Raw genomic sequence first — 13,959 nt, 5'->3', positions numbered from 1 at the left:
AGGATGTTGGGCTTTCACTGCCATGGCCTGAGTTCAATCCCTGGCTGGGGAACTGAGATCCCACAAGCCAGGGGCAGCCAGAAAAAAAAAAGAGAGAGAGAGATTCAATATCTACATTATAGATCTATTAATTATTTAGAGAGGATGCTTTACAAGTCATTTCATTCATGAAGGAATGGATGACTTTAAATGACTAGTGAATAGAAGGCAATACATCTGATAGTTAATAGCCAAGCAGTGCCCTTAAACCGTAGGGTGAGGTTTCAACCACAGAGACTGCTGAAAAAGATCCTTGGAACCATAAACAGCTGGAGATAATAAGCAGCTTGTGGTAAGCATATGGATGAGATGAAAGTAGGCTCTAACAATTTAATAGTACTTAACACCTCCAAACTCTATTAGGCTTTATACATTCATTCAAATATTAATCTAAAACTGAATAAATATTAGATTAGAAAATCCATAAAGCCTAGCTCAATAACCTATTTGGGTCTTATCACAAGTCAACTTTGCTTCCCAATTCTTATTAGCATCATCATTTCATCTGCTTAATTAAGTATTCTGTTGGCATAAATGGAAATCTGCCCAATGGGAACTATAAGAGAAGAGCTTTTATTCAAAATAATTACCTTTCTGATTCAGGGAAAGGGTGAACCAATAATCTGGCAAAGAATGCCCAGTTCACTTTGGTTTATTCCTCTGTGATGAGAGGTAATTAATTCATGCCCTTCATCCTTTAGAGGACCAGAAATGCTTCAATTAGTCAAAACTATCAGAGAATGGCATATGCCCCTAAATGTTGCAGTAGTTATCTCAGAATTATGAGATTATGAAATAAATTCTTTTTTTTTTTTTCTTTCTGCCTGCTTTTTGATGTATCTATCAGAAAAGTAAAACCAGAGGGTTACCTGGGGAGGCATTGGGATCACGGAGCCAACCTTTAGCCTGGTTCAGTTTGGAGTCTATGGAGGCCAGTGCTCTCTTCATGGCTTCAGTGTCCTTTTGAAGAAAAGTATAAATTATTTTCTTTGCAAAAACTGAAATACCATGATACAAAGTAAGACAGAGAAGAAGTTACACTATTAACATACAATAGCTACAGTAGTCCTACAACAGCCTTAAAAATATTCTCATCACACCATAACGCTTATTTCTGTCAAAATGCAACATCTTGCATGCAAATCTTCAGTTAATTCTATCTTCTGGTCTCCCTATTGCTAAACTACGAAAACTGGTAAAACTGCTCATGTCAAAGCAGTTTTATATCATTAGCAAGAAAAAGCCCTTTTGTCACATGCCTCATTATCAGCCTTTCTACTAGTCAACATTCATATACTGCAGCCCTGCCAAAGCCTTCCTGGCTTCAGAGAAGCCTCATTAGGATGTGGTGCCACAAATCACAGTTTCTCTTACATCTTGTTTTGAAATATACACACTGGATGATATTTCACTATGTTTAATTAACCCAAGGAACCTGAAATTACTGGTTAGAAGAAAACTGAACATTTTAATCTAGCAATTTAGTTTTAATTCCACAAATAAACCACTGAATGTATCACAAGAAAATACATTCAGCCTTCTCTGCCACTCCTCATCCTTAGTTCCCTTACCATCCCTAACCTGGAAGAAGAGGCAGGATAGAATAAGGGGGTCTCAATCTATTGTTTACAATCAGGATTCATAGTGACTAGCATAAAACCTCCCAGGATATAGCATGAGAAGTCTAAACAGACTAATCACTTTTAAAATATACACATATTTTAATAGGGTTTTTTAAGTAAATAAAAATACAGAAAACAATATAACAAATACGTATGAACCCATTCTCACAACTGAATGACTGGCCATCTCTTAAGTCTCTAACATCTTAAAAGTCAGTCTCTCTCTCTGTTATTAACACTCAGGGAACTGGCTGTTACAGAGTCCATCCATCAAAGTACAGAGTTACCCTCTGAAACTCTATGGAATGTCTTAAATCCCCACCTCTTTTCAATTCCCACTGATGTAAATTTGGGTTCCTAAAGGTGTGGTGCCACCAGTTTTCCACTTGGGGGCACTAAGAGCACCCCACTTTGAACGCAAACAAAACCCAGCACTAGCACCAGTAAGTATAGGGAGCATTCATAATTAGGCTTAGAGTTTCAGAAGAACTGACCCCAGCTTTTCCAAAGTACTCAGTCAAAGTATAGAACTCAAAGCTTTAGACTCCCTCTTTCCCCATCTAAACAGATACAGGCTGTTCTCCTGTTATAAACTTGTCTACTTCAAGGCTCTAAAAAACACATTCTCATCCACAGCAACTAAAAAGAAGTGAACTAAATTACTGAAAAAAATGGAAATAAAATAGTTTTATTATTGAGGTGTATGAAATTATGATAGCTATCTATCAATAAAAGTCTGAGTTGTAGGAAGATCTATTTTTAAATCCATTTGTATTTAGTGCAAGTAGACAAGTGGCATTTAAGTGCTTTGATTCTCAAATATTTGTTCCTCCTCCATCTTGTTCTAATTACTCTGTACAGCAAACCTTGCCTTCAAAAGTCAACTTTAGTTTAATTCCAAATTAGCAAGACCCAAATTAATATCGTTTTAAAGAAAGCCTCAGGCAATACCCAACCTCCGAGCTGGATAGCCTTCAGGGTCTAATACAAGTTATAGGACTTTGCCTAGATATAGATTTTTTAAAAATTCACAATTTCTCACCTAGGAAATATTGTGCACATGCTGAAGAGGAGAAACTGAAATCATGTAAAAACACTTAATTTAAAACCTCTTAATAACTATTTCTCTGATACACATATATATTTAGTGAAAAATTCAATAGATATTTATTATATTTCAAAATTAAATTTAAGAGGAAACAAAGATCAGAAATTTTCTAGTGTCTACTCTAGCATTAACAGCTATTAGTTAGGAAACTAACCTTAATTGAGCATTTCTTGCATGTTAGGTTCTACTTTAGCCATTTTTTCCCTCATTGCTTCATTTAACTTCAATTTTAAATTAAGGGGCTCAGTCCTAGAAGCCCCATTTGATCTCAAATCTCATTATTTTCTGATGGATGAAATTCAAGAATTTTTTTTTCTTTTACCAAAGAGAGTTGTCAAAGATTCCACTAACCTTTTACAGTAGTCAGCAAATCTTTTGCTTTGCCAGTTTGGATTGGTTAATACAGTCACTGCCCAGAAAATTAGCTCTATAAATCAAATTTATAATTCTTACTAACCTAAATAACTGCCTTTACTCACCACTGCCCAAAAATGATTTGAAACACAATAGAAAAACCGGGTTTGCTCAGCATTCAGTATCCTCAAAAGTCACTGTTTTTTCTCTCCCTAATAAAGCATGGCTACCACACTTCAAGGAAAGAATCCAACTCTAAGGATGTGACTAATTTGGTCCTGAGAAGATGTGACAATATGAAGAAGTTAACATTATTTCTTATAATTACTATCATTTTCTCTTAAAAAGAATCAGTGGCAAATATGCAACGAAGATGCATTTTTAAACTGGGAAATTCAATTAGTTAGCAAAAATTTTAACAGAATCAATTTTAGACAATTTTGGAGATTTAAAACTGGGAGGGCCACATTCAATTCTTGCTGGAATAAGACAAGTTGTAAATAATCATTTAAACATAGAACATTTAAATGTCATATCTATTGGGTTGACCAAGAAGTTTGTTCGAGTCCCCAACAAACTTTTTGACCAACCACATTAAAAGCAAAAATGTCTATAGGAACATAAATTGTGGTGTCCTAAGAATGTCGTAAGAATTTCTTTTGAAGGGGAGTGTTTATTATGGAAGTAACAGAATTCTGACATAAGCAACAACAGAAGTATACTAACACTAGATATAATATAAACAAATTCAACTAGGACTAAGAAGCAATTTTGAGATATTTATAAAGGATGAAAATAACCGTAACTCTGTGGCCAACTACATTATGTACCACAGAGCTTTTAGTTAAACCTTGCCATGTAGGTCTAAGTACCCAGAGTACACTATGGGTATGAAACACAAGAGAAAAAAACTGCACCTTCACTAAGTACTTTTCTCTATAATATCTCAAATTTGGGAAAGAGAAAAGTCTTCACCAACCTATTCTCTGTTTATTGTTGTTGTTGGGTTTTGTTGTGGTTTTTTTTTTTTTTAGTGAATATAAAAAAGATCAGATATAGTTGTGCAGCTCTGGGGACAGCTGGCAGGGTTCTGGCCCCTCTTGCTCTGGTTCCTTTTATTGTAAAACTCTTAGGAGTTCAGGTTTTAAATGAAGAAACACAGTTCCTTGAAACTCCACCACACATACTGAAAGTCAGAAGGACAACCTAAAAGACTTCTTTTTCCACGCTTTTCCAGGAACTGAAACACTTCTGAAATTTAATACAGAGTTAGACCTAAAGAACATTGAATAATATTAATACTAAGAACCACTGAGTTTCTCCCACAAACAGTCAAGAGGAAGTGTGGTAGGAAAGCTGAGCTCCTGCAATCCCATGCTCTTGAAAATTTTAAATATGTGACTAAGGACCCCCTCTCATTCACTGCCCAACCTACTCTCCTTTTTCTACTAACACCTCCTGTCCCCACCCTTCCCACTCCATTCCATTTCTGACCACATTTCTAACTCCAAATCCATATTTTAAACAAAGATGTTTTTGGAAAGTTAAATTGGGCAGTAACACAAAATCTTGTAAACTACATTTAACCAAGGAAAGAAAGTTGTCTAGCCCTGAACCTCCAGGCAAGCCTCCCAGGCATCAGTTCCCCATTTCTAAGAATACCTTCTCAGTGCTACAATTCTGCACCACCTATTTGAACACAATCAGTTGTATCAACTAAAAGATCACTTGGATCAGAAGGGAAATGTCAATTTAACATGGTGGGCTTTTCTCCTTTGGTTGGGGGAGGGGGTAAGATATATAAACGCTTAAATTAACTATTTATCTCAGACTCTAAGAGATAAATCCTTTGTTGTGTTAGCTGCATACTAGAATACTAATATTGCATCACATTAAAAGGCTCATAAAAAGCTCATAGATAACCTTATTTTTTCAAAATTGAAATAAAAATCAACACTTAAACCCCAATGGTCTGCAGTAAGGGAAAGTGTTATAGAATCACAGGTTCTAAGCAGTATTTCCTTCTTTGGTACTCTAATCTGCACAAAGACATCTGAGTCACTCACTACATTTACCCACCACCAACCTAGGCCCACAGTGGGAGGAGATAGACCACAGGGACAAATTCTGAATAACTGACTCAGGGTGCAGTTATAGGAACACCTCATAGGGTTCAAAAATTCTCAGTAATGAAACGTTTTTAAATTTTTTCTCATTTCCTCTTTATTCTCAACATGCATCAAAATACAAGTAATATAAACACCAAAAAAGATTAATATATATTGCTAAATTTACAAAGGGTAAAATGTGAATTCTGTTTAATCCCTAAATTTTTTTGTCTCATGATGTATTCTCAGGAAAAATGCTAAACTAGTTTTTAAAAATCATTATAAGATGATTATTGATTTAAGGGGGGAGAACTTTTATTTTCAAAATAAAAGGAAGGGTTTTAAGTCAAAATACTTTTAAATTTGTAAATCTGCCATCTGAATGTAGGTATAAAACATAAAATAGTCAGCTATTGCATTGCCTCTTTAAAATCTTAATTTATTCGGCAAGACGCACTTTTACCAAGAATTTTTTCCACTTACTTTCTTCCCCCACTTTTCTAGAGGAATCATCACTTTCCAGGAGAAAACTGCACCAATGGGGAGGCATGAAACAAGTATGGTAAGACAAAGTTAATTCTTTATTGGTAAGGGGTGAGAGGAGGTAAAAATATTGCATGTATTAAACAGAATGGGAACCCAGGGGTCACAGACAGACGCAGGGTCTGATTAATTCACTGCTTTCAAGTGAGCAATGAAAGATGCATAATGCTACTGAAAAATAACTAAAATCCTAGTTACCAACTTCCATTTTCAGGGTAAAATTTTTTTCTAAATATTCTTGCCACTCATAAAAACAATTACTCAGCGGGTAAGGGAGATAGAGTGGAAAGGGATTGGGATGAGAGTTAGCTATGTCATATATATCTTTTTACAGCATTTTGACTTTTGAATCAGGTAAATGTATAACAAAAGCAAAAGGAAGTTTAAAAATAAATATTCATTGCTCATTCTGATCTCATTTTGTACTTAAGCTTCTTTTGGCTGAGCTAATTTTATTTATTTCCTTTAATTCTGATAGTTTTACAGTATCCTAACAGTCTGATTCCTTCCAGATCAGCATAAAACTGAGATGGCTATTAGACTGTGACACAGTGGGGACCAGGTCTATTTCCCTTGTATGTGCCCCCAAGTGCCTAATCTTCCTCCTGAAAACCTCAACTGACCACAGTTTGGGTTTTGGTCTTTAAAGAAGCAGCTCTCAAATTTTCACAAAGTAAAGCTCAATGACTTATTCTAATTGATGGATGACTTTTCCCCTCTGAAAATAGAAACATGACGGTTGCAGTGCCTGCTCCTCATTTTTTACTATTTCTCATCTGCTAGAAGCAAAGGGAAGAGAATAAGGAAAGAGATTAGGTTAGGGGAACATGAGGTCATAGAGAACGATGGCTGATTCACAGCTCACACAGCAGAACATGCAGTGAGCCAGGGACTGAAGTTAGGAAAAACTTTAGGTACACCTGACTTTTTCCTTTTGATTCTGCAGGCTTGGATTACTGTGAAGGACAGGTCCCTCATTGAGACTCTCTAGCCTACCTATTTTCATTATGGCTTAAAACCTCAATGATGCATCTCCAAAAGCCAAGCTCCAGAGCCTGCAAAGGAAACTGGCACGAGTGACAAATACAGAGATGGCATCAGCTGGAAGTTTCCTTTGCTAAGAGCAGGATCCACAGATAACTTAGGGATCGCCCACATGGGGAAATCTGCCCCTCAAAAGAAGTCAGTGGGAAGGACCAGGTCAAAGCAGTTCCCAGGAGCCTGCTCAAAGAGAGGAATTGTTTAGTTGCTCAGTCGTGTCCGACTCTTTGTGACACCATGGATTATGGCCCATCAGGCTCTTCTGTCCATGAGATTTCCCAGGCAAGAATATTGGAGTGGATCGCCATTTCCTTCAGGAGATCCTCCATCTCCAGGAGATCTTCCCGACCCAGGGACTGAACCCACATCACCTGCACTGGCAGGGGGATTCTTTACCACTGAGCCACCAGGGAAGTCCCCAAAGAGAGGAAAGCGCCCACCAAATATAGAAAGCCTGACATCCCATATTAATGTCTTTCCTCTTGCTTCCCCCCAAAAAACAGCTCCTTTTGAGCTAAACAGTCCGCCCAGCACAGCCCCAAGTCCCATATTAAGTCACATTCTGACGCATAATCGAGCACAGTGCTACACACCAGCACACAGGATAAGGCATGGCACACAGCACAAGAAAACCTCACAGACATGCTTTTTCTCTTTTTAAGCAAGAAACTAAAAGGCAAGAGAAAGCTTACCTTCTAAACGTGAGAAAAAGAATAAAACAAACAAGAGAACAAAAAAAGATGCATAAAGAAGTCATAACAGGGAAGTGAAAGTTGTCAAACATGCAAAAGCAAAATTAAGTAAAATATCAAAGACTTTATATGATTTTACCATATGGATTTAAAATATAGTCTCAGGACTTGTTCAATAATTTCATGCCTCTGAAAACAAATCCATGGTTAAGATAATCTAACTAATTTCTCCTACACATTTAGTTTAACTTCCTGAGCAACAAAAGAGACAGAATTGGTAATTTTAGGCCCAGCTTCGACCTTAACTTTTAGGTGTCCTAGAGGACAAACAGAGCCCTACTGTACACCCAGTGGAAATCATACAACAAAATCCATTCTGCAGTCTGCTCTCAGACTGCTGGGTGGCCCTGGAGATCACATTTGGGTCCACACAGTAGGGGAAGCTGGGTCCTAGAGACAGTGGGTTCCCCTCACTGTCTGCATCTTGGGCTCCTATAAGAGAAGTGTCTCTGTTTCCAGTCACTAAACAGGGAGAAGCAGGCCAGAGCAGCACCTCAAACCCCTGCTGCTGGGGTCTAGGAGGAATCCACCAGCCCTTGTGGAGTCCAACAGGAAATTATAGACCAAGGGGAAAGGGACCCTCAAACTAACAGACAATGTGAAAACTATTATTTCAGTGAAGCTTTCTTTAGGGAGAATGGAATGATAAAGAGACACACTTAGAAATGCCTATATTTTCCTTCGTAGATTTCTCTGGGTCAAAAGCTGATTAAGAAAAGTTTTCCATAAAATTCAGCTGTAGGCATATTCTGTATCTTACTTAGTAACCTAGCAACAACCACCCACGTGAAAGGCAGGGCTCCTACCCAGGGGAGTATACACCACAGCAGAACTCCTCCACCAACTCAATAAACGAGACTCCAGTTTGAAAGAAAAGCTACACATCTCAGCTTTTAACCAACATTCACCTCACATACCTATTTATTTGTTCTACCTGAAAACAAAGGAAAAGTGCAAAAGCAGCAAGCAATTCATGAAATAAAGATGAAATTACTTTCATAATATCTAAGTAGTCTTATGCTGCACGAAATTACAAGATAAAATATGAGACAATCACAACCCCAAGAGGGGAGAATTAGGGATTTTGCTTATTTCTTCCCCAATAACACTTACCTTGCTGGCCCAGGCATCTTCGTCCCAGGAAGTGAGTTGTAATACACGAATGATCTCATTAATTTCAGCACTCATCTTTTCTACAGTAAAATTGCGATTTTTCAAAGCTTCTTCAATTCCTTGGTTTTTGGAGTTTTTAGTTGTTACAAAAATCTTCATAGCTGTAAAAATAAACAAAAGATCAGAAACTAAATTTGGAATGTAATCTTGCTGTATTACAATAGTCACACAAGATGTTTCACACTTTGAACATGTTTTGGGCTTCTAGGGTCTTAAAAAGAATATGAAAATAAATACTACAAGTCTGCTATTAAAATTCCACTATCAGCAACCTTCACTGTAAAGAAAACTGAAGGTACAAAACATCACCACATCATGATCAGGGAACTAATTTAACATGCATGTACTGAAGATCCAAAATATCCACTGTTCTAAATCAGTTACCATCCCAGGCCTAACACTGGTCCCATCTAACACAAACCTAATGGGACAAGATAAAAACAGTCAGTTAAACTGTAACCAGAGTATGCTGCTGCCTCAATCCTAGTGGAAGATCCCAGTGTTGAGTTTATCTTCCATGATTTCTCTTAACATATAGGAAGGGCTATCTAACCCCTACAAGTAAAGAAGAAAATAATAATGAAACATTGGAAAAGAAAATATCTTCTCATAAACTAATAAAATTATAAAAACAAAGATTAATCAACGTTTTATTGAGTTACCCAAATTAGAAAGAAATATTTTTCCCAAAAGCCTTTCTGCCACATGGAACAGTTGGCCTCAAAAAACATATTTTTGAGAAGACTATAAGACTCTATTTACAATTTTTTATTTTCTAGTTTATATAAGGGCTTTCTGAACTCTTATACTCACATCTCCTATTTTAATCACTACCTGAAAAATGACAAAGCAGGAAGGCAGTCGCTGGGGGGTTACAGTGACATGCCTTAAAAGATTTTGAAAATAAAGAAACCCTCTTAGAGTTAAACCAACTAACACATAACTTGACTAAGAAAATTTACATAAACAACAAGATATGTGATACATACCAGAAATATCTGATACATACTAGACTCTTAATAAGCACAATTCTCTTTTGCTAGTTGAGAGAGTAGCCATCATGTTTGCATTTGTGGGCTTTGCCCAATGGGAAGGTGATCCTAGCTGGTATAGACCATCAGCTCTTCAACGTAGAGAAGAGCCAGGAAAGGGATGTGGACTCAATTCTCTACTATATAGTGTTCTAGATCTAATCCAGCTCCTAATTTTTTTTTCCCAAGTACAAAGAAAGGGGTCAAGATCCATACATCCAAAACTAGAGTTCCTAGAGAAGAAAAGGAGCCTGTTAGAACTTCAAGGGAACAGTAGTATGCAATAGGAGGGCAGTTTCACACAAAGAGCAGGAGGAGAGCATTAAAGAAAGTGAATCCTGGCTCTTAGCTAACCAGCTGCATTTTTACCTAGGCTGAAGGACATGCAACTAAACAGAAAATAAAATGAACACCAGAGTTTAGAACATATAAACACTTTTTTTTTTTTCCTTCTGTAAGATAAAGTACAGACAGAAAATACCTGAAATGAGAACTGGCAGCAACTCTTTCACAGTGTTCATTGAGTTCACCAACATCACTCGATGCTCCTGGTGAGTCAGTTCCTGCTGCCTCTCGTCAATCATCTTGGCCATCTTAGTCATTCCTGGGGCACAGGAAATAAATTGTACAGGGTGAGTAGTGAAATAATCCAGAGTCAGGCTTTCTGAACCTATATTCACTATGAATTACCATGAAAGTCCAAACTGCCCACTTATTTAAACATACATACTATCAATGAACTCTATCATTTATAACATTGAATTTTGCTGAACAGTTCTAACTTAAGGCAAATGTATTCTTCTCATTAAAATTAATTTAATAAATATAAATCCTAAATGTGACATAATTTTCATACATTTGACATACATTTACAAATATGTTTAAACTGTTGAAATTAATACATATATATTAAAAAAAAAAAAAACAATTCACAAGTGGTGAGTGGGGGAATACCTTGCCTGGCTTCCATACCAGTTTTCATGTCATGTACCTGGCCACTGAGCCTATATGTGTAAGAACCTCATGTGAGCCTACTAGAGGCACGCCTCAAAGATACTGTAGATTCAGGTCCAAACCACTGCAACAAAGTGAACATCATAATAAAGTGAAGACATAGGAATGTTTGGGTTTCCCAGGGAATATAAAAGTTATATCTCCACTGCATTGTAGTCTATTAAGTGTGCAATAACACTATTTAAAAACACAAAGTACATATCCTAATTTAAAAATACTTTATGGCTAAAACATGCCAACTATCATCTAAGCTTTCAACGAATCATGATCTTTTCAACAGTAACATCAAAGATATCAGTGATCACAGGTCACCATAACGAATATAATAATAATGAAAAAATTTGAAGTGTTGTGAGAATTACCAAAATATGACACAGATACATGAAGTAGAAAAATGGCACCAAATGACTTGCTTGAGCTAGGGTTGCCATAAACCTTCAATTTGTAAGAACGCAGTATGTGTGAAACACAAGAAAGAGAAGCACAATAAAATGACGTGTGTCTGTACTGAGAATCTAGCAGCTGAAAAAAATCTTAGGAATTACAATAACATGTTTTGTTTTCATCTTTAAAATTTTCTCTACTTTCCAATTTGCCCAAAATAAGGAGGGGGGTCTCACTGTCATAATTAAAAACAAACAAAAATGTTATAAATGTAATTATGGTGATGACAGCATTTGAAACAATCTGGTATTTCAGAGTTAGCCTACTAGAAACTTTTGTTTACTTTGGTTATTATTCAAAGGTGCTATGTGAGTCTCTAATACTTTGATTTTCAAACTGCTCTTAGAATTTCTTAAGTAGTTTCATGGATTCTCAAGGGTACCCAAAAGGAGATGGAAAGGTGGGGATACCCCTGCTTGATCCACACTGGCTCCATTTTTGTCTTTCATATGTTGAGATTTTGCACTAGATTTCATCTGAAGAAATAAGGTTTCTTCATAGTGCTAGGAACAAGTTTAAAGGGTACTTCTCTAAAGCCATTTCTCAGAGATCTTCAATGATAGCTCAGAGAAATTCTTAACTGCCGTTAAGTTTACAGAATGACTGCATTGGAGACTCCAGAAAATGCTATTAATTAAAAATCATCTCATGTAAGAAAAAAGAATTTTATAAAATATGTGATCCTTAATACTAACAAATTAAACATCTAATATGTCTTATCATTAGTCTCATTTATACTTTAAGGAGCCTCAAGTTCATGTTATATAACACCAAAAGCTGGTACTGGTCATGTATTTTGAATATTTAATTCTCAGATGACTACACAATCAGAGATTTAGCTACAGAAGCTCTTCTCTCCTTCTAGGTCTGATTATATTATGCAGTCTTGGGCAAGGGCATGAATCCATAATAGCAGGCGAGCTAATTAGCAAGCTAAGAGGTCACAGAGAGCTCAGGCCAGCTGGCAGACAGTGAAGAAATGCCGTATAATGTGGAATGAAGAGGTCAGGATTCAGGGTGGCCTTAAGCATTGCAGTAATAGAAAAGTATTTCCTACATTCTCCAGCAACATTTGCAATGTCTAGTTCAGTTCATTAGACAGGGCCAGGATTTGCAGAAAGCAGATTCAGCTTTCAGAGACAATGATTTCTCTTCAGTAGAAGCACAGAGTCAGCTCCATCAAGAGAGCAGAGACAACTAAAAATCCAAAGCATCATTACCTACCTTCCACAAAAAAAGCAGGGAGGAGTGCCCCTTTCCTCCTGATCAACCAAGGACAATTCATAGAACATTTATTATAAAAGTAGCATATGACTAACCTGGTCCAAGATTCTTCGTGTAAGTGACCAAATCTTCCATAGTTTCTACCACCTCTGCCACTGTAAGATATTCCAAAATTCCTTTGCAAACTCTAATAATTTTACGAACCTGAAAATATATTTCAGAGTATTCAATCAATTGTGTTAACGATAAGTAGAAAACACAGTGATTCAGATGTGTAGCTAGTCAACGTTTTCTCATCCTAAACAACCCTCAATCCTCCATTATTATCTTTACGACTGGGCTTTTTGTCAGGAAGAGGTCTGCTGGGACTTCGGGGTGCCTTACCTCAGCCTCGTCGAAGGTGAGGAGCAGGTCTGATGTGCCGGAGAGGATGCCTCTTGACCCATCAATTAGATAATCTCGAGCAGGCACTGAGTAAGGGTCTGACTGAAGCATCTGGGCTGCTTGGACAAGCTTGGTACAAGCATTCTCCACCCTGTGGGGAGGAACATGGAGTTAACTCACTGGCAGAACCAAGCAGAGGAATATCACATGCAAATTCAATGGATGTAAATGGAGATGAATTCACATTTTTTTCCTATATGGAAAATAGACAAGAGTTTACAGCTTTTAAAATGGGCAATTAAGGGCAGCATATTCATTCACTCACTGCATTAAGCCTTTGTTCTTCATTATTTCCTGACTACAAAACAGAATGAAAAGGAGTTCTGGACCTTTTACTTTAGGGGGCCATATCTCTGTAACTCCTTTGTTTCCTTACTACTCACCCTATACACACTGTCATTAAAAGACACTGACAACAGTTTCAGATTCAACATCTGGAAACAAAATACCAAAGCACTGTACTAAATGAAAAAAATAATAATCAGACGAACCAAAGGAATAGGAGGAAACGCAAAGAAAAAGCATGAGGTAATGTACAAATTTTTCATTCATCTAGTCAAATGGATTTGCTTGACAAACTAGACTGTTTGAAAACAGCCCTATAAAACAGTGGTGTTTATTAAAATGTCACTGGCATTAATAACCAGTAATTAATAGTTTGATATAATTTAGTTTAATAGCATGGATGACCTGATCAGTGAAGTCACGTGTCTTTTGGAGGTGGGAGATCATTTTAAAAAGGAACCCAAAACGCATAAAGCAAATATTCACCTTGATCCTCCTGTACTACTAATATGTATTCATTCATTCAACTGTTCTTCTATACAGAGGTGAAAAGGACTTACCAGATCATTTCCTCTAATTCCATACTGAATAAACGCATTATGTTATCACAGAGTAACTTATAAACACATGCAATAAATTACTTTAAGTTAAAGTATTTAGCCAAAATTACACATTCTTATTTGAAAACACAAAAAAATGTCCCACACAAATAAAAGCCCACTCCACAGGCAGTTCTGAGGATCAAAAAAATAATATAAAATTCCACAAGTACAAGGC

The 13,959-nt window shown here is 36.7% G+C and overlaps 1 protein-coding gene across 2 annotated transcripts in view; it reads right to left on the bottom strand.

Annotated features, from left to right (window-relative positions):
• The window catches only part of VCL (vinculin), a 112,015-nt gene that overhangs the window by 30,233 nt on the left and 67,823 nt on the right, over window positions 1-13,959 (bottom strand). For both annotated transcript variants that reach the window (XM_027962288.2, XM_027962290.2), the window contains exons 3-7: window positions 12,838-12,988; window positions 12,549-12,657; window positions 10,253-10,375; window positions 8,681-8,841; window positions 909-999 (exon numbers count right to left, since the gene is read on the bottom strand). In XM_027962288.2, the coding sequence (XP_027818089.1) occupies window positions 909-999; window positions 8,681-8,841; window positions 10,253-10,375; window positions 12,549-12,657; window positions 12,838-12,988 (635 nt within the window). The remainder of the gene's footprint in view (window positions 1-908; window positions 1,000-8,680; window positions 8,842-10,252; window positions 10,376-12,548; window positions 12,658-12,837; window positions 12,989-13,959) is intronic.

Source organism: Ovis aries, chromosome 25 (assembly GCF_016772045.2).
Source record: "Ovis aries strain OAR_USU_Benz2616 breed Rambouillet chromosome 25, ARS-UI_Ramb_v3.0, whole genome shotgun sequence".
In the NCBI taxonomy this organism is placed as follows: Eukaryota; Metazoa; Chordata; class Mammalia; order Artiodactyla; family Bovidae; genus Ovis; species Ovis aries.
Note: the sequence above shows the minus strand (reverse complement) of the source record. Positions and strands in the feature narration are given on the sequence as shown.